The 26,743-nt window shown below is 41.0% G+C and overlaps 1 protein-coding gene across 1 annotated transcript; it reads right to left on the bottom strand.

The window, feature by feature from the left end:
- Nucleotides 1–6: 6 nt before the first annotated feature.
- Nucleotides 7–26,481, bottom strand: rftn2 (raftlin family member 2). The gene is made up of 9 exons (XM_004569838.2): nucleotides 26,035–26,481; nucleotides 11,553–11,733; nucleotides 9,299–9,407; nucleotides 8,895–9,069; nucleotides 8,481–8,699; nucleotides 5,400–5,506; nucleotides 4,096–4,199; nucleotides 3,927–4,008; nucleotides 7–3,019 (listed from the first exon to the last, which is right to left on the bottom strand). Exons 1-9 carry the CDS (start codon nucleotides 26,171–26,173, stop codon nucleotides 2,834–2,836), a joined length of 1,302 nt encoding a protein of 433 aa, XP_004569895.2. The 5' UTR covers nucleotides 26,174–26,481; the 3' UTR covers nucleotides 7–2,833.
- Between the last annotated feature and the right edge of the window lie 262 nt (nucleotides 26,482–26,743).

Consider the following 26,743-nt stretch of genomic DNA (forward strand, 5'->3'; position numbering starts at 1 on the left):
CAGACATGGGAAATACTGTTTAATAAAAAATAACAGCCACGATAAAGGAAGGGAAATGTACAACTCTCGGAAAAGGGAAAAGCTAGAATATTAATACTGACAGTGAACACCCATTTAATACATTTCCATTCAAACTAAAACAGCACCTTATTTATAAAAGTCCTCAGATTAACCTGAAAGTTGATCTTTAAGGAGACCTGCTCTGCTTTCCTCATTTCCTGACGCACTGTTCTGATCATCGAGCTCATTAAACAAAGCAAACATTAACATAATGAGTTCAGGGTATGTACACGTTGGCCATTTCTGTTTGCTCTAATAAAGCCCCCTCAGGCTGCAAACACAGAAGCCCCACCCACCTGTAAACGCTTAACGAAGGGCAGCCAATCGTAATAAAGTTGGCTTAAAGGAAGCTAAAAGTGGCTTCAGACGGGATGAACTGAAGATCAGCGCTAATAAGAACGGTTCACTGGGAATAGTGCAATGTGACTGTTGAAACCAGTCCAAGATCAAATCTGAAAATGAGAAGAACAGGTCCGCTTAAAAGTCATTCCTGATTCATAAGGTCACTCCATATTTTTGTCCCAATTGTGTCCTATTATAAAGTAACTTCCCTTTATAAAATCCCAGAACAAACAATAGTTTAATCAGGAATTGGCATGGAAGCTCTCCCTCATCCTGAAATCTCAAATCTCCCTTCGAAAAATTAGTTTCCAGGGTCTTTTTTTAAAAAACATTTTGATACTATTCACACAACATGGCACCTGTTAGAAATTCATGTTTGTGGCATTTAACTCACATTTCTTGTATTTGTGCATCACAGACTGCAAACGACATCGATCGCTTCTATTTCAAAGCTCAGCTTTAGAAATGTTTTATATAAATGAGACAAATACACTTATCATCTAATATACTTATACACACACATGCACAACAGCAGAAAAAGAGCCCTCCATCCATTTAGGATGTGTGTAACACTGAATGTCTGGAAAGCAGCAGGAATATTAGCAGTACCTTTAAAATGAAGGAGGAAAAATAATACTTTTAAACACGATGAGCTGTATGAATGACTTCCAGAGTAATAGCTGAAAAAGCTGTAACATCTCAGAGAAATAGGCTTTTCTATACAAATATACTGTTTCAGGCACCTCGCTTTCATCATGTACTGGGGAGGCATATAGGTTAACTACATATCCGTACGGTGGCTCAAGTAGTTCAGTGACTTTTCTCTTTTTGTGTGGTTACCTGGTGAAACTACAAAACAATTGTGAAACATCATATGTGACAATAGAAACAAAACTTCAGTGGAGAGCTAAATATCAGATAAATGTATTCCAAAACATGTAAACTGTGTGATGATCTCATCATCAGAACTTGGATGTAATGAGCTGTGGGTGTAGCTCTGACTCAGACCATGTGCTCACCGACTGTATGAGTCGTCCTCTCTGACACTTGGAGTGACCAAACTTTACAAAGCGGAGCGTTTTCATCAGTATGATCCAAAATACGTCACTGAACTGGTGTTTATAGAGGTCCAAGCAGGGGGCTGTTTCCTCATAGACTTGTATAGGACCTGCAACCTTTGGTATCACCCCCTGGTGGCCATTAGAAAGAGTGCAGGTTTAAGGCACTTGTGTGTCTGCTTCACTTTTCAGACAAAGAAGCCACGCCCACCATTTATACCTGGTATGTTTTCAGCACAGAGCCTTCATCACAGCGTAAGAGCTACACACTGAAGTGGTGCTCCAGTTGCCCTGTGTCACGCACACCAACATCCCTCACTCTCCTCACGTCACACACCTGACAGACACTTCCAGTTCACCTTTAAACTCCAAATGCTCCCATCTCCTCCTTTCACACGTCAGAGCTGCTGCCCTGCATCGCCACGTTTTAGCGCAACACCTCCACCACCCCGGCATCTTCCTCGAGGCTCCAGGAGTCTTCCTCGTCGATTTTTATGAGCAGCACATTAGCAAAGAGAGAAAAGAACTCCGAGTCCAGACGCTGAACTTCTGCTGCTTTTCTGACTGAAAGTCAGTTATACACACACGCCAGCAGAAAGCGCACACAGCTGGGGCTTTAAACCAGTTATGAAAGAACAAGTCAAATTTTTACTGATCGAGCTCCATCGTGTACGATATTAAACCTAATAGAGCCACTGACACCACACAGTGATCACACAGGACGATGGCAGCCGCACCGAGCAGCTACATCCACACACTTCAAGCTGAGGTCACTGGTCATATGTCAAAGTCTGGAATGTGCTACTTTCTTTTTCCTTCCACAGTTTCTGGAATACATTTATTACTGACAACTGATTACTTGACTGAAGGATGTTGTCTCACTGATATATAAATCTAAAGCTGACATTCATGAACTTTCTCAGGAAACATGGATTTTAGAGGGCTGAAGTAAGAACAAGTAGGCCCTTTTAACCCAAACTGCCTGTGACTTTTTCCTATTATGTTTAGTTATAGTTCCACATCACTTTTTGTACTCTTTCTAAATAACTATAAACTAAACTAGATTTCTTCCTGCTTCAGTATGTTTCTGAGCTGTGAAGGAGCATAACTCCAGACTGTAAGCAGAAAGCAGAGCCCCGCTCCTTCAAGTTCTCACAATAACATTAACATATTTCCTGTGCTTTATAATACTGGGAGCACCTGTTATTAGGCGTGCATCACTCTGCACATCTAAGTCCAACCGTTTTCTCGTTATGGCTTCGTTAACAACATTTTCAAAGTGCAGAGCTCCTCTACATTAAAGTCTCTGTCAGATGGTGAATAGTCTGAACCTTCCACAGTTCATATCTCTTTGCTTGGGTACTTCCACCTGCTTACATACAGGTGACCTCAGCTTTCCCCTCGTCCTGCTCAAAGCCACCTTCCTCCATGTGGGATAGGGAGCTGGGGTACCCTCCTCCGAACACTGGGAATCCCCCGATGCCTCCCGCAGGCAGAGCAAGGGTGTCTGGAGGGTCGGGGCTGCTGGCTGCCCGACTCACAGAGTGACTGGACACAGACTGGAGACAGAGAGGGACACCAGTCAGAACCCATAACAGACCATGAAATGACACAGATGGACTACGATTTAAAATAAAAATCTAAAGACAGATTTTCTTGAGGGCGGCTCTGCAGACTGGCGACTGGAATAAATAAAGCAGCTTCATGAAAACTACACCTGGAATAGTTTGCAGGTAACTGCTGTTTTGTTTTTCTGCCCTCCTACGAGTTTGCAGTACTACTGCAGTGAACTCCGAGTAGTACCGACTTTCTCCACCAGGGGGGACTTTAGCCACACAGAGGATATTCCTGCTTATCCAACAGAGCCATTTTTCATTCATCTTCATCGGGGTGATGCTGGTAATACAGGTCAGCTCTTTACTTCCACTAAACACTGCTGCTGTTCTCCAGTCACAACATTAAATAAAAGCAATGTATACTTTCTAAAGAAAACTAGCATGTTTAGAAGTGCTTTCTTGAAAATCCCAAAGAAAAAACTCTTCAGCTTAATGTGAGGAAGCTACGCTGAGAGGTGGAATTATGAAATGTTGGCATGGGTAAGGAAATTAAAGGGAAATTTGCATCCCTGCTGGCGTCTGAATTCACAACCTCCTCACACACACTGTAAACCAAACTGACTTTGGGAAAGCAGGAGCACAACACTGACATCGCTGAGTGCAGTGATGTCTATTCTAGCTCTGTTTCGGGTCTCCACCTGCACCTGAGAGACTTATTAGCAACTGAAGTTGCTTAACATCCCAACGTGTTCACCAGCTCGCCTCTTTCACTGCTGCACAAGGCTTTTGTAGGTCTATCCAACAGAGAACGCTGATGCCAGATGCAGATTAAAGACCATTTAAACATTTGCTTAACGTTCAGCTGCCTCATCATGTTTCTTGGCCACAGCGAATGTGGAAAAGGTCTCACCTGGTTCCTCGGCTGTCCGGCTGTCTCACCTCTGACCGGCCTCTGGAGGAATACAACATGCTTTGTGGCCAGATTCCCGTCACTGCACACATCAACGGGAGCATGGTCAGAAATGAAACTGAAAAACATGTTTCAGGAGAGAAAACATCTTCAAAGCATCTTCTTCTACCTGTCGTGCCGGATGATGGGTGTGGGCAGCACGCACGTGAGCAGCCAGCCAAACTCAGCCAGAGTGTGGAGGAGTGGCCCGTAATCTGTTTTCACATTGGAGTCCTGCAGGAGAGCAACGTGTCCAGATATAACAGAAGGGCTCAGAAAAAGCAACCTCTCTGGCTAAGAGCCAGCCGTGAGTCTCAGTAAACACCACTTCTGGCTTGATTCCATGTTAACATTTGATTATTTTAGAGCAGGTCATTAAGGGGAGCCTTTGAGAGCCGGTTGCTCCAAAGCACACCTGCTTTAGGGGGCCAGGATCTGGTCTCTCAGGAGTTCCTTGGAAATGCGATGTAGTTATGATGATTGGTCTATACTGAGGAATGAAAAGCTGGCAATGATATTGTTTAGAAATGCTGTGGGGGTTTTCTCTCTCCATGGAGACACTGATAAAGTGGACAGCTGAGCTCAGAGAGCTGTGAAAGAACGACTGGATTGTGCTTAGTAAACAAAGAGTGTTTGGGAGTATTTTAGAGCCAACAAACATGGAAGAAGCTGCACAATTCTTTGCCTCTAGTCACATCCTAAGTGTATAACACTTCACACTGGACCTCAGCTCTGCTCTAAGGTGTCATGTCAGGGTCCTCAACCAATAAGCACAGCAAAGGTCTCAAACCTGTGGCTCCTGAAACTATTTTATTTAACCAGTTACTAACCTATGGAATAAAAATGAAATCAGTGGAAGAAACTACAGAATTTAACAAAAGTTGATTTCAGTTTCCAGACCGGATTTGCTGTGATGCTTTTTCTTCACTTTCATGCCTAAATATGTTTTGTGGCTCTGTGCTTTGCTCTTAACCGATCCCTGGTGTAACTACACGGTGAGTTGTGCATTAATGGCATTATAAGTTTACCAAACGAATATTTGTAAAGACAGACAGCAAAAGTAACAACGTGGAATTATCGAGTCAGCCAATCCATCACTACAATGATTTCTATTGATTAGATAAATACTGTCATATGGTGTATAATGTGAGGAGGTATGAAGGTATAAAAAAAACCAGATGCCTCACCAGCCGACCAGCTTCAAACTCTTCAAACCGTCTATTTGACTTTCTAATTCTGTCCCAGGTGCTCACAATGTTAACCACACGTACACATACGGGTCATTTTTTATCTCAAACTGTGTTAAAAGCTACTAATGTTCAAAAAGAACTTTTTTTTGTCTTGTTTAAGCCTCACAGTTTAACCTAAGCTTGCTCTTAAAGAGTGGATAAAACATCTCTGTTCCACAAACATCTCTCCAAAAATCTCACTGACCTCGATGACGGTCCACTGCTCGACAACAATTGTGTCATTGGCAGGAGGAGACGTGCTTCTCTCCTCGTACACGAACAATCCCTCCAGCGATCGAGGCACCGGCTCGCCTGAAACACACAAACAGTGGCAGTGACACAAACGTCTGTTTGGAAGACACACGGTCACGTTTTTGTGGTGAAAACAGAAAAATTCATCTTCATATTTTTGTGTGGCATGGTTCTTATTGATAAAGTCACAGTTGTGGAACTCAAACTGCTCAGAGGGCGCTGGATGACATTACGCAAGTCAGCTTTGTGAATCAAGTGGTCTAACTGTGCAGTTTCACAGCTAAAAAGAGCAAACAACTAAATGCTGCTATGAAAACGTACAGAACAACAATCAAACATTTACCAGATTCTTGACCTTGTCTGGCAGCACATACATGATTCACACCGCTGCAGCTAGCCAAGTTTCAGCTGCTGGGGAAATGAGAGCGTCGCTGGGTTGATAATGACCCAGTTATTAGAAATAGGTTGAGAGTTCCCACGTGTTCATGTGTGAGAGGACAGCAGCGCGGAGGGTTCGTGTTGTAGTCCGTCTGTACAAACCTCTCCATCACCCTGCACCATCAGCGAGCTGCCTAATGCTCCCCGATTCATTAGGAAGAAGGATAACAAACCCAAGTTATCTGATTCTATGCACGCAGTAAAACGACTTAAAATAAATTCATAAAAGACTAGAAAGTATGACTCGAGTTTGCACAAAATAAACTGTGGCCAAAATGAAACACATGAAAAACATATGCGATCCATTTCTATCTCATAAAAAACCCAAAAACCAAAGACTGACATAAACACAAAAAAGTCACTTCCTGTTTTGGCTCCTTTCTCCCACTGCATCTATATTTGGAGCAGTCTTCCCGACTTTGGCGACCTCGCTTCCTGTTCATCTGCAGAGCACAGCTCTGCAGCTTCACTTGGACTTATTCAAGGTTATTGGGAGGCTCGTTGTTCCAGCGTTTTGGACAACGGGGGGTAGAGCAAGTCATCTACTGATCGGAAGGTTGGTGGTTCGATCCTGTGCTCTTCCTAGTCTGCATAACCCCAAGTTGCTCTCCGATGCATCCATCGGAGTATGAATGTGTGTGAATGTGGTTAGTAAGCACTTAAAAGCATAGAAGAATGGATGCCTGTGGCATGTTGTACAGAAAGCTTTGAGTACTCTGGGAGAGCAGAAAAGCTCTATACAAGAATCAGTCCACTTACAACGTGACACAGGTGGCTTTAGATCAGTGTGACACATTTCAAACTTGTTTTAGTCTTTTTAACATTTTTTTGACAACTCTGGTTTCATTTGTGGATTTCAAGCTGACGTCAGACTAGTTAAACATTTGGAACAGGTTCTGACTTTGGGCCCATTTTACAGTGTTGTTGGGCTGGACGTTAGAATCACAATCGTGTTTATTGGCCATGCAAACGCGCAGACACATACAAGTTACGTTAGATGGTGACTCTCAAGCACAGCAATGTCAATCACAACAATAAGTACACAACACACACACACACACGTGTGTGTGTATTGTGTATACATACACAAAGCTGTGTAAAGTTTAAGATTGGGTCTGAACTTGGTTTTGGACCATCTTATAACTTGTATTGGGCTGTGATGTTAAACAAATTGCTACACTTGTTTTGGACAAGGATGTGGAATGTTTTTATACCTAATCTTTGACTTGGTTTAGACTTGGATTGGCTTCTAGCTGTGGCTCTGGTTTGGGGTAGGGCTGGGCGATTTGACCCAAAATTCATATCTCGATATTTTTTAGCTGGGTGGCGATATAAGATATATATCTCGATATTTTTTTAAAGCCATAAGTTAAGAACAAAAAGAGTTCTTAGTCACACTGTGTCCCAGATGTCACACAGGCATTTTTATTTACATACAGCATAGATTTACATGAAGAAATTACTCAAAAATAAATTATCAGCATTTATTAAACAATCATGCTCCATAAATAAAAGAAAACGATGTTGTTTTTGTGCATAACAAAAAGCTCATAATTGTGCAGTCAAAATGTAAACTAACAGACGCTGAGCATAATAACAAAGACAGATTTCACAGCTGCTCTGTTCCCAACTTCTACTGCATGACTGACAGCCTTGAGTTTGAAATCCTCTTTGTAACCATGTCTCCGAACATGTGCCATTTATGGCCCTTATACACACACAATACGGTAATATTACGTCGAAGCACAGTACGTATCACTCCGCGAGGCTCCAGACTACAGTAGCCGCAATGCTCCGACAATCCATCAAGCGCTGCAGCTCCGTAGCTTACCAAAGTCGTAAAACATTTTTGACAGATTGCCGTCACCTAAAATCGGTTCGCGGTCAGTAAGCACAACCAGAATTCATACATAAGGTGCGCTGTCGATTTTTGAGAAAATGAAAGGATTTTAGGCCGTGCAGCCCCTGTGGGCTGCATGTCGTTAGCGTGGTTAGCTCGCTAACACGTTGACGCCGTCCAGCCCCACAACTCGCTAACGGAGATTTGCCGTGTCCATCTGGTCGCTGCCTGCAGGTGAAGCTATGGGCGAGGGGGAGTTGTATTCAGTGAAGGAGAGGCGAGGCCGAGTAACGTTGCGTAGAGACAAAAGTGGACGAAAGAGAGGCAAACTTGTGGCTCCACAAGTATAATTATAACGTAACATAGACTATATCAAGGATATTGTCACATCTTATATCTTGTATGAAAATATATCGATATTTTTTAAAAACTCGGTATATCGCCCAGCCCTAGTTTGGGGCATAGTAGAATGGTTTGAAACTTGGTTTTGAACCTGACTTTTGGCTTGTTTCAAACTTGGCTTTGGTCTGGATGAGATTTTGCAATGACTTTGAAAGTTGGTGTTGGTTCTGAATCTGAATGGGTTTTAGACCATTTTCAAACTGTTTGAACAATACCTGTTGTCACCGGACAGCTGAGGTTTCTTCAGTCTTTTAGTTTTGGAATCATGACTAATGTTTTTAAGTGCTCAAGCCTGCAGAGGACAAACATACATGCACCGCTCCGTGCTTGTTTAACATCCACCATCAGACCAACCTTTAGGTGTGTCCCAGTAAACAAAGGAGTCTACCAGAGACCAGCCTTTGCGATAGTAGGCGGCAGTCAGCTCCAACCAATCAGCCTCCAGAGCACTGACCACGTGGCCTTTCCTGGAAACACGCATGGAGAGTGCCCCCTGGTGGTACTGACATCCCAGAGAGTCCAGAGGAGCACAGCCAGGAGCCCATGAGTGGAAGAAGACCAGCAACCTCAAATCTGGAAGGAGAAGGAGCAAAAGTATGACTCATTTTACCATTTTTCTTAAAAAAATAACATAAAATACAAGGTTCAAGGGTGAAATCTTCTCGACCATTTGACAGTCTAACACATAACACCATTATTGTCACCATGGATGTGAACCTGAGGTCACACAACCAGTCAGAAAGTCCCCACATGAATATCTTGTCTTACCGGGACTGTAGGTGTTGTCATCCAGCTCTCTGTCTCCAGGCAGTGTTTCAGGAGGTGTACGTGGAGGCGAGCGACAGGCCCTCTTTGGACTGTGCACCCGGCCATTGGTGATCCCACTCACCTGCTGGAGGACGGAGCCAATGAATCGAACCCCTCCCCGTGCACTGCTGTTCACCTACAGCAAAGATAAATACAGATTAAGAAGTTTAGATGAGGTGAATGCATTTTCCAACATTGCTTTCAAACATTTTTCAGCCATTAAAAGTATTTATTTATTGCTTTTATCATACATTGACCACTCATTTATCTTGAATCCATTGAGGATGTCTTGATCGTAACATATATACTAAAAATCCCTTCTTTGATACTTTGATCTGACTAATGCACCGGTAAAGATGGCTGACCCTATCGATGAGTGCTCTGACAGTGTCAGCCGTCAGCGAGTCTCCAGGTAAAGGCCACTCCTCCACCCTCAGCACCGGCACGCTGTGATACATGGATGCTGTCTGCTTACTGAAATCACATAACAAAGATAAGTGTTAGACCCCAGGGAGACTTGTTCAGCAGAGTCCAGCTGTCACAGAGCTGCAGACACAAACAAATAAATCATTTACATGCTCAGCAGGCTGCTGCTACTGTAGTGATAAGAGTACGCACAGACCGTTGTAGCACCGTTTCAACATGAAGGTAAACGTTTCACTTTGTTCTCATCAGTATGAGGAGACAGCGACTCGATACGAGCATAACACCACAGTCTGCAGGAAAAAATCCCCCCACACAACTAACAGAAAAAAACAACACAACGCTCCACAAACCTATGTATTTTTCGGACCATAAGGCACATTAAGTGAAACAAAGCAGTCAGATAAGTCAAACTTTACTCAACTCATTCTTCTTGCTTCCTCCACTTCCGTACCATTGATTCATTAATGTTGAATTCTCTCCAGCTGCTCTATTCCCATGTTGTTGCAGTATATTAATGACTAACCTCGTATTGTGGATGGATTATCTCAGTTGTTCTCGAGTGGAAAAAAGTTAGCGTTCATCCTCCAGCTTCACTGTGCTAATGTTATGCTAACATAGCTTTGTCGCTACGATCACGTAGCACATCCTTATATACCAGCTAGCCCAACTTCAGTAACGGACTAAAACATTTTTGACAGATTTTTGAGCGTCGTGTACCACATAAAATCGGTTCGAGGTCAGTAAGCACAACCAGAATTCATACATAGGTGCACCGGATTATAAGGCGCACTGTCAATTTTTGACAAAATTAAAGGATTTTAAGTGTGTCTTATAGTGCGGAAAACACGGCAATACAGTGGTCCCTCGCTATAATGTGGTTCACCTTTTGCGGCCTCACTGATTCGCAGATTTTTTTGGTGCAATTTTGCATTTTGTTTTTTGTTTTGTTTTGTTTTACAGCACATTGTGTTCTGTGTCCCGATCAGCTGTAGACCATTGTCAATTAACCTCGTGCTGTGTCTCCTGTACAGTACAGAATGCGTTCAGCTTGTCAAATTTACATAAATCTTAGATCGCTACAGTGTGACTCTGAAGTGCTGCACTTTTTAAGTTTTCTCTCCAACAAACAACAATGTCGATGAAGCGTTTTGCACCGTCAAAGGCTCCTGCGGTAGCACCTAAAAGGCAGAAGAAGATGCTAACCATTGCACATAAACTGGGACTTCTGGACATGCCAAAGGAAGGTAGAAGTTACCATTCTACTTGCTTCCTCCACTTCCGTACCATTGATTCATTAATGTTGAATTCTCTGGCAGCTGCTCTATTCCCATGTTGTGGACCTGAAAACAGGGTTTGATCTTTGGTTTCATTCTATAATACTGGACTTATTTTTCTACGAAGGTTTGAACTTTGAGAGTGTTTAAACAAGAGAGAAAAGTGTGAAAATGTTCGTGCCTCGTATTGGTTGATTTGTGCAACTTTACCGTCATGTTGCTAATAATCATGTTTATTTCCTCTGTGGTTGATTTTAGTCTCCTGGTATTTAGTCTGTTCGTGGTTGTTTTGTGTTGCTGGTAATCATTTTTAGACTCTTCTGGTTAGTTTGGCTTCCTTGGTGGCTGTTTTATGTTTCTCGGTTTCATGTTTAGTTTCTTTGTAGTTTTTTTCCGAATGGTAGTCGTGTTTAGTCTTGGAGGTTTTATTTCTCTTTGTAGTCAAGTCATGTTTATTCTGTTTGCGGTTGTTTCAGCTGTGTATGGTGATTCTGGGTCCCTTTGCGACTGTTGTGTGGGTATTGTGGTTTTGACCTTCCTGGCAGTGGGTTTTATATCTCTTTGTGGTGGTTTTGTCGCCCCCTTGGGTCCCTCAGCAGAGCCCAGTAGGCTTGAGAGATCAGACATACTCCATCCTCATTGGCTGCTGAGAGATCCCTGTTGTCAGGTGAATTTTAGCCAACAGAAACTGAACAGTAGTCAAACCAAAACACCGTCTCCTCTCTCTGCTAGCACGCAAGTCAGACCTCCTATCAGCAATCTGCATTAAATATGCAGCTGACTTCATTTATCTTTCATATACCTACTAGACAACATCATGGCAAAAGCTTTCTTTGACCATGACATACAAGAAAAAAAAAAATCAATAATAGGCCAGTTTTAAGATAAATTTGATGACGTTGGACTAGGACTGGCGTACCTGGGTCTAGGACGGGCCAGGATGGCGCGGTAGAGCAGGCTGAAGGGAAGCGAGCGAGTCCGACCCACAGACAGGATGATGGGGTGAAGTGCAGCCAAGAGGTAGCCTTGGGTGTAGTATGGCTGTAGGGCCTGAGGCAACTCAGACAGCGAGGACACATACTGGACTGTCGGACGGCTACCTGCACACACAGACATCATCTGCTCAGTTTTCAAACCTGCGCTCAGAGTTGAATGACACATCCGAAGACTTTGACACACAAACCATTTATTGATTATTCATAAATCAATCCAACTTTTATGACGTCTGAAAATGACATGTGACCACCGGCTCCATCAATCACCTTCCATGATCTACCATCAAATAAACAGCTTTCCCCTTACGACTCTAAAGCCTTAAGGGGAAGAGATCCTTTCTGTTTTCATTTTATCCATTTGTGAGCCATCAGAGGTGTGAAGTGAGCAGAGAGAGCTGGAGAGTTTGTGAATGGCGGAGTCTTGTGCCATTTTTCCTAAAGTCCTGGCTGGAAATCCATGCGGCTATCACCATACTTCCTGTGTCCACAAAGAGCAACTGTTCAGAGGGGTTTGGCTACACGCCGTTTGTGCGCGCACACACACACACACACACACACACACACACACACACACACACACACACACACACACACACACCATTCCAAGACTTTAAAGAACAATTTGCACATTTTGGACAAAGGATGATTAAAAACAAGGAAAGAAAAAGGACACAAATGATAAAGAGCAAGAGCCTTCAGAGCCTTACTCCTGTTTATACAGTCACATTGTGGAGATTCATTGTTTGTTCTGACAAAACTTCCACTAATTGAGCTTGACTGAGGGTTAGGGCATGTCAGCATCAACACAGCTTTGTGTGTTCTTCTCATTATTCTGTGTACAACTCATGTTGTGGGTGGGTACTGATGTTTAGGTAGAAGATTAATGTGGTTACAGTCTCCTGATGTCAACTCATCTTGTGTGTAACAGTATTACTAATCTTGCGAGATACAAGTTTACACAAACAATGTGGGGAATTCCCGTCTCCCTTACTGGGACAAACTCTGGATAAGACTTAAATTTAGGGAACAGAGTGAAAGACTGTACAGCAGCCTGTGAAGCGATGAAAACAAGACTGTGTGTGTGTGTGTGTGTGTGTGTGTAAAAGATGGCAAAAAAAGCATTCACCCCACATTCTCGTGAACAAACACCCAAGAGACCTGGGAGACCAGCATGCAGCTGACATCACTGCAGCCTCTGAATGAGCTGTCTGGCTGGCTCCCTTCATGAGAATGAAGACCACCAGAACCTCAATAAAACCAGTAAACACCAGGGTCGGGCGACTGCTGCAACAGTTTACAGGCATTCCTGTGGGCTTAAACCCCGCTTTCAATGCTTGAGGTGAATTTAAATTTAACACATGTTGCAGCTGCTGGAAAACAGTGATGCAGCTCTAAAGAGAACTTGTGCACAGGACAGCAGTCATGAAATGAAGTGAATCCAAGTACCTCAACACAGAGAAAGTCCCATAAAAAGTGGTAGTTTTCCTGGAATTTATGAACTTTTTTTTTTTTGAAAAACTTTTTGAACTTTAAAATATAAAAAAAAAGAAAGAAAAAAATCAGACGTACATGATAAAAGTTAAATATCGCTGTTGTAGCAAGTAAATCCTATATTTTGATGCTACTGGTTGCTACTTGTTTGTTAGTAGGCGTTGCTTTTACGTGCACTCAGTCACAGTTCACCGTGCCAAATCTTTGTTTTCATTTATATTCACGATATTTATATTCAGTCATTTATTTCTAGGGGTGGGTTTTGATAATTGATTTATCAATTAAAATCGATTCTGGCTTGGATAACGTGATATTGATTCATTAAAATCCTGAATCGATTTTTTAATATAAATTTATTTTGCCCGAAACGCCAGAATCTCAGGTTAAACCTCACAACAGTTCAACAACCAGCAAACAGCTAAAACAGTAAATGAGAGCAGAAACACGGATTCTGCACAAAGACGTAAACACAAAGCGTGGACCCGCCGATGGATCAGAATCAGTGAGATGTCGCCTTTCTCTCACCCGATGGCACGACACGGTCGGGGCTGAATGCCGACAGCTCGCTGATTCTGATCTGTCGGCAGGTCCGCGCTTTGTGTTTACGCCCTTTTTGCGCTGATTCTAAAGCTGTTAGTTTGATCTCTCTCCAAACAATATTGACCGAACCAGCAGCAAAAGAAGATCCAAACTACGCTTCACATAAACATCGTCATGGATTCCCTCCGACTTTTGCTGTTTTGCTTCCACCACACTTCATGCACAGCTCTCTCTCTCTCTGTACTTCAAGAACAGTTTCCCGTCTAAAAATCTGTTTTCTACATTATTCGCTTGCTTGTTACGCACAAGTCTACCGTTGTTTACAGCGCTGTCGGCCGCTGTTTTTTTTTTTCCTTTTTCTTACTTCTGAAAAGAAAACCTAATTTCTGCCGTTCAACAGGCTTCTGAACAAATGTCAACTTTTTAAAATTATGCAAAATGCAAAACGCTCAGCTGTGTCTCTAATAAAACAGCTGTAACGTCAGAGGTAATGTTCATATGTTGATTAATGGTTTTCTTTCGTTTTTGATGTACTGCAGAATATTTTTATAAAATCCCAGGCCAGGAAAACCACCTTCATGTTTTTCTGTGTTTTATCTTCAGCTACTTTGACACAAAGGCATCTGCTGTGACGCTCACACCTTTGATAAAGTCTTGCGAGTGTCAGCTTCCTTTTTATAGATAGAAAAATATGTTAATGTACTGATCTGAATTATAATATTTCTGACTGTCTGAGGCAAAATTCTCCAGATTTAAATCAAATTGAATCGAATCTAATCGAATTGAATCGTGGATCGAATCGATTCGGGACCTTGTGATCGGAATCGAATTGATTCTAGAAATCAGTGACGATACCCAGCCCTATTTATTTCCTTTGCAATGCCCGTTTATCTTTCCATTTAAACAAAGACAATATTTAACCAGACTGAGCACAGCAGAAAACCGTTTGTCCCGTCTCATCAGCAAGACCTGAACAGAATTAACCTTGACCCTACATAACCTCATACCTGCCTGTCATAACAAGTGCATAAAATGAAATACAACCCCCTAGTGGTGATAAAGATAGGGGCACAAGAAAAATGACTCCTACACCAGTTATCTTCCTATACTACTGTTTTTATTAGCTCGTGGTTTGTTTGTTTTTTTAGACAAATATGAAATTGTAGCAGCTTTTGTTAATGCTTTTATTTAAAGGTAGCAATTTATCTTCGGTTCTTTAGGCTAATGTAGCAGCTAATGTTCAAAGGATTAGGCTAGTATATCAGCTAAAATTAACTTGTTTTACATGCTGTTAAATTGTTTAGGCTAACATAGCAGCTAATGTTATCTTGTTTAACATAATGTAGTACTTTATATTAGTGCCTTTATTTTAAGCTAGGAATGTGTCTTGTTTAAGCTAATTTTAGCTTGTTTAGGATCATGTCACATCTTATGTTAGCTTGTGTAGCGGAACATAGTGGTTTACATAGTTTGTTTAGGCTAATGACGCAGCTACTGTATCATGAAATGAGGCCTGTGATATAGAGTGGCCACATCAGAAAAACAGACCACCACAACTGGAGTTCAGTGCTCCCAGGACGTCTGCGTTAGCATCCAAATACACCTCTAAACAAGGCTTTTGTGACAGCCTTTTGCTCGTCTCCTCCCCCGTTTCAATCCTCACACCCCCTCCCATTCTGCTGCCACTTGGCCCATGGACCCGCACACTGAGGCCTCTGTTCAGTGGGGTATGGGAGAAAAAGGAGGAGGTGGTGGAGGGGATGAAGAAGGGAAGCTTAGAAAGGACGTGGTAAAAATGTAGAAGCCGTTCAAGAGGAGTTGAATAACAGGAGGGCACACAGAGGGGTGACAGAGCTGAGAGAAAGGGAGGTAAAGCCAAAGGGAGATGGAGGGGGGAGCGGGTTACAAGACGGATTTCACAAACCCATGTGTGAAGGTGTGAAAAAGGGAAAGCTGCCTAGCAACGAGGAGCAAATAAATGAAGAGCGACATCCACACTACGAACCTCAACACGTCTGTTTTTTCAAGTCCTTGTATCGTTTGTAGTCGAGGAATAAAAACGATCAGCAGGGAGAAAATCTAAGGTTCTGGAATTACAGAGCCAAAGCAAGTTACACTTTCTGCATTAATTTTAGAGAAATCTATAATACTGTAAAAGCAACAAATTAAGGTCACTTGAAGACTGTGTGCGTGTGATGGGGATTAACAAAGAGTTTGTTCCTTTATTAAAATGCCCATTTAATGGTATGCAACAATTCAACAAAATCAGCTGCCTCTGCGGTGAGTCGTCCACCCCGTGGATGAAGTTTCTTTCTCAGACCGTTGTCTGATGTCCATGTCAGTGGGGAGTCTGTCTGACTGAGACACTCCCAGAGGAGACAGTGAATGACACCGAGGACCACCACATTAATGCTTTTGGCACATAAATACCACACAGGGAGAACAGGGACTAGTATGTTTTGAACTTTATTCTTATGTGAAGTTATTGTCCTCTATTAAACAGGGTTGGAGGGAATAAAAAAGACCCAGCATAGCATCACAATATGGCAAATAGGGATACCAAAATACTTAAAATACTCTGGGGCACTACAAACGAGAGGGTCACCTCATGCTCAGGGCTCATCATGAGCTGAGCCCAGCCAACACTGGGCACACTTAGCTGACAAAACTACCTCATGACTTCACACAAGTGAAGAAAGGAGAGCAACCTTTAGGTTAACTGCAGTCGCTCAGAGAGATTGTTGAAGGTTTGGACTTGAATAATAGTTTAACATGAATTTCTTTGTAGACAGACGACTGCTGTGTGATTTTTAATGATTTATCACAGTTAATTGATGTATTTCCAAAAACAGATTGCATGTTAACTTGACCCCATCCAGTTGCAGACTGATAGCAGACTGACTCCAAGTTATGGCAGGTTTTAGTAACAATGTTGGTGTGATTGATTGATCTCACTTTGAACCCCCCAAAAAAAAGAAATAGAAAAAAAAAGAAAAAGAAATGTCATAACTTATTATTGAATAAAACTGATACTGACAGTTTAACTTTCAGGACATTATTAACCTTTTTTTTTTTTTTAAAGATGATAAATTGCACGTGTTATTGAAAGATACTAAAAATCACAACAATATCATATTGTGAGCAAAGTATTGTCAAATGGTATCTTGGCTTGTCTGGTGATTCCCTCTTTTAAATGGATCGTAGATAGAGTCATTATCTTTAACGTATCTTTTTTTTTTTTTTTTTTTTTAATACCAGCGTAGTCTCACAATTAATCTGTGTAGAAATGTCGGCCCCAAAAAAGGATGCTATTACAAAACAGTAATAGTAAAACACACATGCACAGAAGTCTCTATCGCTACATGTTTATTAATTAATTATTAACGCAAACAATATTAATTGACACATTTTAGTTTTCAAAGCCACTATCAGCTCATCTGCTTCAAATACGAATGCTGCTGGTGAGGAACAGTAACTGATCAGCAGGATCAAGAGGTGAATGCAAACCTCTAAGCTGTGATTATGGTACAAACAGTGTGTGTGTGTGTGTGTGTGTGTGTGTGTGTGTGTGTGTGTGTGTGTGTGTCTGCAGTCTCCTGCAGCAGACCTCATACCAGAAAAAAAGCGATCCAGGGCGTGTCTGAAATCAGTGGGTGCTGCACAAGTCCTGACATGATCACTGTTTGCCTAAAATCAGATCTGGATAAAAATGAGGAAAAGCCAAAACAGCTTGAATGAGCTCTTTAGTTGTTAACTCGCTTCATCAATTATAGGAAACAAATACCTCCAAACTGCTGAGCATTTGATGTCAGCTTCCTACACCATGTAATGTCTCCCGCTGGAGAGACCAGTCCACTGCTTCAAACACATCATGTAATAAAATGAGGCCCACAGATGGTTTCCTGTCATCATCTCCAGCTTTTTGAGTCAGGGGCAGATCTGAATACTAGAAAAGCAGCTTTCTGTTTCTCAGTTGACCAGTAAGCATGACTGCTGACTGTTGGCTGTTAACGTGCTCAATGCTAATGTTAGCTTTCCTAACATCAACCCCCCCAAACAAACAAAAACAAAAAACACCAACAACACATGTACTTTCAATATGTATCATTTCAGATTATTCATGTCATTCATGGTTACATTTTTAGGTCTGCATTACCTTTCAGTGTCCTTGAAATCTCCTTCAAATTTAATACCTAAAACAAACTTTAATCTGAAAGGATCTGTCGTGGACCTTTAAATACTAGGATTAGACTGAGATTACAGACAACTGCGCTACCCTCTGGAGATAATAAATAGACCTGGCAGGCAGAAACAGTAAACGCCTCATCACAACTGGGACAGTCATCTAAGGCTGAGGTCAGTCAAACCACTTCACAACCCAATCCTCTCTCAGAGGAAGGCGATTGAAATCACCGTCAGTCATGAATAAACATCACTCCAACCATCCTCCAGTTTATTGATGTGGTCCTCACGTCACCTTACATCACCATCTACTCCCTGATTTCCCTCAGTCCTGTTCAGTTGTTGCACAAAGCTAGTCCATGAGCAGGGAAATACAGGACAAGGCTATTCTTCTGTCAACACTGCTTCTAGCCTGTACAGGAGTAACTCACTTGTTACAAGAACAAACAGGAGTTTGAAGGAGCATGCTACACAGGAACCTATAAAGCTACCTGGCATTTTTATATGAGACAAACAAACATAAGAAAACAAACTGCGCGGAAAACTGCTTCAAAAAGCGAAGGTATTTCTGTAGTCTATTGATACTAGATAGTGGAAAAGGGGTGGGATTAAATAAGCTTATGCTTCTTCCTGCTCCTTTTTGAACATGGACGTTATTTGGAGTTGTGGTTGCTCGTTTTCCTTTTGTTTGCTTTGTTCATTTGTCTCTTTTAATTCTATTTTTTTTTATACTTTTTCAACATGTTCAAAATAAAGATTCAATCAATCAATCAATCAATCAAGGTAACACCAGCAATCTGTTGGGACGTTTACCGTGTAGCTGATATGAGCCCATTTAAGTCCACTATTACAACAGGCTACATCATCCATCACTTTATGTGACAGGCTGAGTTAAGCTTAATGACGCTCTGTTTCTGGAAGACTAATAATTTTCTCTTCATTCAGGAAGTCGTAAACAAGCTCTCAGGTCTTAAGAATATGTTGATTTTTTTAAAATAAAGAGCTATATATAAATTTTGTAATTATTATTATTTTTAATTATTATTATTTTTCTGTGCACCTTCTTGATTCGCAGAATCTCTACAGCTGAGGTAAACAGTGCAAAGGAAAGATGACCCATGGACAAAGTGTAAACACATGCCTAAACAAAGAGGAATCATTTAGAGATGATTTAGCCATCATTTAAAACGTTTGTAGAAAGTTTCATTTACAGATGGAAATTCTGCATTTTAGTGTGAAAGCTACCAAAAACAGACGGGAGATGCTGCAAGTTTGTTGGCATAACATGATCAGGATGCTCAGCGCTGTTCGGATGTAAGATGCACTGTGAGCAGTTTGCTATGAAAAGATCAATAACTACAAAGACTCAGCTCGACATGCTTTCTTTCCCCTACAGAAACAGAATATGCATACCATATATGAGATATATATATATATATCCCTCCGCTAGTGATAACCTCAGGAAGCATTAGCCATTGATGTACTGCCTCGGGCTCCAGGCCCCAAGTCCAGTCTCCTCTCAAAGTGGAATCAGGCCAAGCTGACTGGGAGCACTGGGAGATACATGATGGGTGTGTGAGTGTGTGATCGCCACTACGTGTCCCAGAAATGCTTCACTGCTTCAAGGAGAGGTGATGATGTCCTTGAACAAGGGGTAGAATTTCATTTATTTATTTAACACACACCAATTAGTTAAACTGCAGGAATGTCTTAAAGACATAAAGACCTGGATGGCCGCTAACTTTCTGCTTCTTAATTCAGATAAAACTGAGGTTATTGTACTCGGCCCTGAAAATCTTAGAAATATGGTATCTAAGCAGATTCTTAATCTGGATGGCATTACCTTGGCCTCCAGTAACGCTGTGAGGAAACTTGGAGTCATTTTTGACCAGGACATGTCCTTCAACGCACATATTAAACAAATATGTAAGACTGCTTTCTTCCATTTGCGCAACATCTCTAAAATTAGAAATATCCTGTCTCAGAGTGACGCTGAAAAACTAGTTCATGCATTTATTACTTCCAGGCTGGACTACTGTAATTCATTATTATCAGGATGTCCAAAAAACTCACTGAAAAGCCTTCAACTAATCCAAAATGCTGCAGCAAGAGTACTGACAGGGACTAGAAAGAGAGAGCATATTTCTCCTGTTTTGGCTTCCCTTCATTGGCTTCCTGTTAAGTCCAGAATTGAATTCAAAATCCTGCTCCTCACATACAAGGTGTTAAATAATCAGGCCCCATCTTATCTTAATGACCTTGTAGTACCATATCACCCTATTAGAGCACTTCGCTCTCGCTCTGCAGGCCTACTTGTTGTTCCTAGAGTATTTAAAAGTAGAATGGGAGGCAGAGCCTTCAGTTTTCAGGCCCTCTTCTGTGGAACCAGCTTCCAGTTTGGATTCAGGAGACAGACACTATCTCTACTTTTAAGATCAGGCTTAAAACTTTCCTTTTTGCTAAAGCATATAGTTAGGGCTGGACCAGGTGACCCTGAATCCTCCCTTAGTTATGCTGCAATAGACGTAGGCTGCCGGGGGATTCCCATGATGCATTGAGTTTTTCCTTTCCAGTCACCTTTCTCACTCACTATGTATTAATAGACCTCTCTGCATTGAATCATATCTGTTATTAACCTCTGTCTCTCGTCCACAGCATGTCTTTTATCCTGTCTTCCTTCTCTCACCCCAACCGGTCGCAGCAGATGGCCCCGCCCCTCCCTGAGCCTGGTTCTGCCGGAGGTTTCTTCCTGTTAAAAGGGAGTTTTTCCTTCCCACTGTCGCCAAAGTGCTTGCTCATAGGGGGTCATATGATTGTTGGGTTTTTCTCTGTATCTATGAAGCGCCTTGAGGCGACTTTTGTTGTGATTTGGCGCTATATAAATTAAATTGAATTGAATTTATGAAATCCAGTTGTGATCCTACTTAAAAAAATAATAATCTAAAGATTTTCATACATATTTAGTGGATTTTGTTTCCCTCAAAAAGGCCCTCTGAGCCAAGGACAGGACCCTTTAACAATGAGGTCTTGTTTTCCCAGCACAGGCACCACACTCACCCTCTCTGCTCTGTTCAGTGAGAAAGCAGTGAGGCTGAGCTAACAACAACGAGCAAAGCTCTTAAACCCAAAATGTGACATTTGGGTTGTTCAGAGTACTGTTGAGTCAGTTCAGTTTTACTTATATAGCACCAGTTCAGGACAACAGCTGTGTCAAGGTGATTTTACATAGTAAGGACCCAACTACCCGCCTCCACCATACAGCTTTGTAATGTGTCACTTCCTGTTTGCCAGTGAGACACCAATGTCCAGTGTAACTCATCCTTATTCAGGATGAGCCAAATTACTGACAAACTAATTAAATGAATAAACAGTATTCTGGGCAAAATGAGAAATGTTACATTTAAATATTTTTATAACTGGATGAGAGCCGACTTGCTCACTGCCCCACAATCTCACTAGTGCACTTCACTGTGGGATGTTTCCTATGTTTGCATATTACATTTCCCAACATTTGGCATAATACTGGACAAACAACACAATTTTTAGAGGTACTAACAAAAATCTACCTAAATATTAAACAAACATAAAGATACCCAGCGATTCAACTGCTTACCTCTGTATATTGTGTATTTTATTTTATATATATGCACACACACACACACACACACACACACACACACACACACACACACACACACACACACACACACACACGTATATATATATACATATTTGGTATACATATTCAGTAAAGCGCATACATTCTTATATTTGTACATATATTTATCCTCATAATTCTCAGATTCTTATTGTATTTTGCACACCTCTGTTGCTTGTGAAGCTTGCACACAAGAATTTCACTCACATGTGCTGTCCCAGTGTACCAGCACATGTGATGTGACAATAGAAGTGATTTGATTTGATGTGTTTCATAAATAAATATGCACAGGCATACAGTTCAACCTGACCTCTGGTGGCTGTAAGACATCTGCAGGCCAGGTGCTCATCAGGAATGTTAGTCATGCTCTCAAACATTAAACCTACATAAAATCTGTCCTTAAAAACAATCCAACTGAAATCTGATCACCAGCCAGTAAATGTGGTGCACATTTGGTGGCACAGATTGGCTTTTTGAGGATCATTTTCGTGGCTCATTTGGCAAGAAAAAATCCAACTGACTAAACCACTACAGACCCCCCACACCCCCCCCCCCCCCCCCTTTTTTTTTAATACACAAAATCATAAAATGGGGAGATTAACAGTCTGTACTAGACCTTCACAGACTGGAATCATTCCAGTTTATCTTTAGCTGTGCCAATTATGGAGCTTCACACTCAGCAAGAGATATTTGCACATTTCAAGTGAGATTCCATGACACGGATCCAAGAATACAGGAAGCCTGAACATTAATGTGCTATTCTCACACTTAACTCACAAAAGAAAAGAAGCCCCCTTCAGACAAACAGTCATAAACATGCAGCGCTTCTGAGCCTCGTGTCGAGGTTTGATAGAGATATAAGTGACCGAGATTTACAGGATAACTTCAGATTGTTTATTAATACTCTTATTGTCATTTAAGCCCACTAGCCCTGGTGTGATCCATCACTTTGCTGCTGAGCACAAATTAATTTTGTGTTACAGAAATGAATCCACTGTGAAGCAAGGACTCCTCACAAAGCTCATTATTGTTGTAACTCGTGTGAACCAGAGTTTGTCTAAAGTAGATCTATGACTCACACACACTCTGTCTAAAATACTGTATTTATAAGTGTGTCTGAGGGCAAAACCCATGACTGCCCGCTCATGACTGGCTCAGAGAACCAGAATATTTAAAATAATTTTCCACAGTGGGTCATGAACCCACTGCTGGTGGGTCATACACAGAGCTGTCAACAAGAAAAATTCCCATGGCAACATTAAAGATTCCACAGAACATATAGAACAATCCAACGAACCTGTTACTTTTATTCACCCATATGTTATGTAGTATCTAAAGTATACTAATAAAGTTAATCACCATCTGAACTACTTTTTAGAACCATTCCTTAAATACAAGTACCAATAACATGCTACGAAAACACCTCACTACAAGTCAGACTGTGTATTATTAGTAAAGTGCAGTTAACCCTTTAAAGCCGGTCAGAGCGGACACGCTCCATTTTGCGTAACTATTTTTAAATCCCGGTAGTACTGCAGCCACGTAAGCTAGCGCAATAATTTTTTTTGCATATGAAACCGGAGGAGTTGTACTTACATCTTATGCCATCAGCTTGTCCTAGGTCACAGTTTCCTTCCACATATAGCTTTGCAAAAACTGCATAAAAAGCACTTGCAGCAACAAAAACATAATATTCCAGAAACACGCTTTGCCGATCCGATCAGCTGTTCATAACACTTCCTACGTCCATCAGCGTGAACTATCGCATGTCCGCCATTACCTGCCCGAAACCGGAAGTGATGTCATTTTGCGGAAATGTACGGTAGTTTTTTTTTTACCATCGGGGCCTCATGAGCCTATACTTGTGTTTTTAAGAGTTATGTTTGACTTTATGACTTTCTGTGTCGTTTCTGGGATGCTTAGGACTCATATTGCACAGCTGGAAATAGTTTATTTTGATGCATATGCTGTTATTTTGCAAATTTGCAGTATAATATTTATTTTCGTTTTTCCTGCAGTATATGAAAATTGGTATATTTCAAAAATAAAACTATGAAGACACTTAAAATAAATTTCCTGTGGTGGGAAACTAGTTTGTGCAACTTTTTTGTATTTACAGTTTTGAGGGATAAGCCTCTTAAATTTCTCTAACTAGAAATATATGTTAAAAAAACAAAAACGATTTTAAATTTTTTTGTAGTTTATTGCACTTTTTTGCAATTTATGTGATTACTATGCACTTAATGCATGCATATTATTAAAATTCGGGCTATAATGGTTGTATTGATGTATAGCAACTTGAAATGATCCCAAAAATGGCTCCACAGCATGTAAAAATATAATATAAGCTCTGGCAGACTTGGTTCTATGGTAGGTCTTAAAGGGTTAAAGTAAAAGTAATGATTCTGATGAACAAATGTTCAATCAGTGTTATACGGATCAATATCACTGCTGCAGATGTTTAAGGCTGTGTTCAGATATTATGGTTAACTGTCACTATCTAAGGCAGGAGTTAAAATCTTAATGAAACATTAAGGTGGCATATTAGCAAAAAACAAAACAAAAAAAATCCTATACTTAGCCACTAATTTTATAATACATTTCACCAAAACTACTACTGTTACTACTACTACAAAAATAACAAAGATTATAATAGTAACTATAATAGTGCAGAGAAATCTGCAGCTTTATCAGTCAATAATGACAGCTCAGACAATGGTAGCTTCTACTGCTACCTTCTTGCAGACAGCACAACAGGAGCACTTTGCTCCCCTGACCTCCTCTAACTTTGGCCGCAGTACTTCTCCCCCAATTCATCATTGTGCTGGCCTGACGTTAACGTGCTCAGCTCCCATTCAGAACTTAATCACCATTTCCTTCCAAATAGGTCACAGTGAAAACAGCCAGTCGGGAGACCAGATGAAGGGATTAGCCTTGAAAAACAGCAACCTTCGCATATGTTCAAATGAAACTCCACATCAGAGCAGGTGGTGTTGTTTACTCTGGAAGGATGCTGCATTTAACTGCATAAGAAGGTACGTCAATCTGTGTGTCCGTGTGTTTGCTGAGGTAACAAGTGACTAGCAAAGGCAGGGAGGAGGGCACAAAAACAAAAAACCTTTGGTGACCTATTTCATGATAGGCTAGGCAAACAGCCCTGTTACCAGGAGAAACCAAGAGTTAGATGCTAACTCATTACATGTATGCTAAACACTTGAAAGTAAACTAACAGGTCATTTCCTTTTTTTCTAAAACAGTGATCTGGACATCAGATGCTTCCTGTCTGGCTGTAAGGTGCTTTTATTACACTTTTCCCCGGGGAATAACAAACTACAGTATCATAACGTTTGCTATTTATGGTTATTTTAGGGCCAAATAAACAAGAGGAATGCTTGAATTAGAAAAAGGAACACTTTCAGGCTTTTGTTAAGAGGAAATGGGAAAGAACCTGAACTATTTGTTCAGCTGAAGGGTCCATTAAAATTAGCAACAATGGTTTACTTTGAGGCCAGTGTAAGAGGTACCAGAAGCAAACTAGAGATGCAACTGCAACTGAATTAGGTGGACTTGTCTTATCTAAGCACCAGCCCCAAAAATATGCACTTTATACATTTATAAAACAGAGGAGAATACAAAAAACAGCCAAATGTTTAGTCCTTTTAATTTGAAAAACTGACAACAAGCCTACAGCTACAACAGCTGACCAAAAATGTTCAATCAACATTTTGAATAATCAAATCACTGCCTCAGAACATCTCACAGCATACTTGATTGTAAGGCTGGGAGATTAGCTAAAAATTAACCTCTTCAGATCCTCTAACCGATATAATCTGCCCGTGTTGATTGCTGTTATTGGTTTTAAATTCTGTTAATACTTCCCCATTGTATCTTGTCACATGACTCTGCCCTGTCCAGCCTGTGACATGGTGACAGGAGGAAAAGTCAATCACCGAGCAGACACTAATACTACTACTACTACTACTACTACTAATAATAATAATAATAATAAAAAACAATAATAATACAATGATATTTTTGTTTGTTTTTAAGTTGCTTCATTTGTTCTGAGCATCAGGTTAAGAATCCACCAAAACTGTTGCCATCCATTTGCTGTCAATCAATTGATTAATCAACTAATCGTTTTAACTTTGAAGCACTTGGAAAATGTTAAAAGTTAAATGTAAAATTTTTCTCATGAATCATTTGCTGTATAAAACAGTAAACATGTTCCAATATCAGTATAAACAATAAGATTACGCAAATAGATTTCTGATAAGACAAAGAAAACCTGCTATGTGCTCATGAATATGATGTTGCAACACAAAAAGCGACGGACTATCAGAAACTGTTAGTGGGTCATTTTCTGTCAGTCCGTTTATCTTTGCTGTAGTTTGTATTCAGAGTGTGAAGCAACAGAGGATGAATATCATCGTTATAAGAAATATGTGCAGCTCTAAAACACTGATGGGACATCTTCAAACAAGACATTTTCTGTCAGCTAATCGATTGATGGATTAAATATGCCACACGCCTACCTTCCAAGCTGAAGTCTAGCAGTACATACTCGTACACGGTGTCTGTTTTGGTCTCCACCTGCGGTCTCTTCAAGGTGGAGTAGATTTTCCCGGGGCTGCTATCCTCCGGGTCTTCTAGTTTTCGCAAGCCGCAGCCCATGGCCTCCAAGGCGGGGACTGGCGTTACTGTGGTGGGAGCACCGGAGGAGACTCAGCCTGTCTTTAGCTCGCAACTTCAACTGGACCGCCCCATCCCGCCTCGGTCCACGCTGTTGATTCCTTGGAATTTATTTTGAATTTCCACTGAAAAATAGCAGGAAAGGCTTTTGCTCGGTGGTTTTAAGAAAAGAAGTGAAAAAAGCCCGAGAGATGACTTCGTAAAGCGGCTTAAAGAGTACGCCGCTGAAGTGGCTGCACGTCAGGAGCGTGAAGAGGAGGAGCGCGAACCTTGGAGAAAAGTTTCCCTCTACAAACAAGTTAGCAAAAAGGCACCAAGAACACAACTTCCGCTAAGATTTCAAAATAAAATAAGAAAAACAGGAAACGGCTCATTTCAATTACATTTGAATGCACGCTGGGGTTTGAGGATTCTACAAACACTACTGCTTTGCTTTATTAAGTGGTTCACTTTCATACCGTCGCCATTTTTGGTGAATAAAAAAAACAATAAAATATTTAAATTATAAAAAGTATCAATATAAAAGCTGCCATAAAAACTTATACTTGTTGC

The sequence above is a fragment of the Maylandia zebra genome, linkage group LG16 (genome assembly GCF_041146795.1).
Source record: "Maylandia zebra isolate NMK-2024a linkage group LG16, Mzebra_GT3a, whole genome shotgun sequence".
Lineage (NCBI taxonomy): Eukaryota > Metazoa > Chordata > Actinopteri > Cichliformes > Cichlidae > Maylandia > Maylandia zebra.

Bases quoted from the DNA above. Each gene is read 5' to 3' on its own strand.
- rftn2 (XM_004569838.2), bottom strand. From the start codon at position 26,173: ATGGGCTGCGGCTTGCGAAAACTAGAAGACCCGGAGGATAGCAGCCCC. The intron at 8,700-8,894 runs GTAAGACAAGAT...TTCTCCTTCCAG, and splicing joins TGACAACACCTACAGTCCCG to ATTTGAGGTTGCTGGTCTTC. The intron at 5,507-8,480 runs GTTGGTCTGATG...TGTGTGTTTCAG, and splicing joins TTACTGGGACACACCTAAAG to GCGAGCCGGTGCCTCGATCG.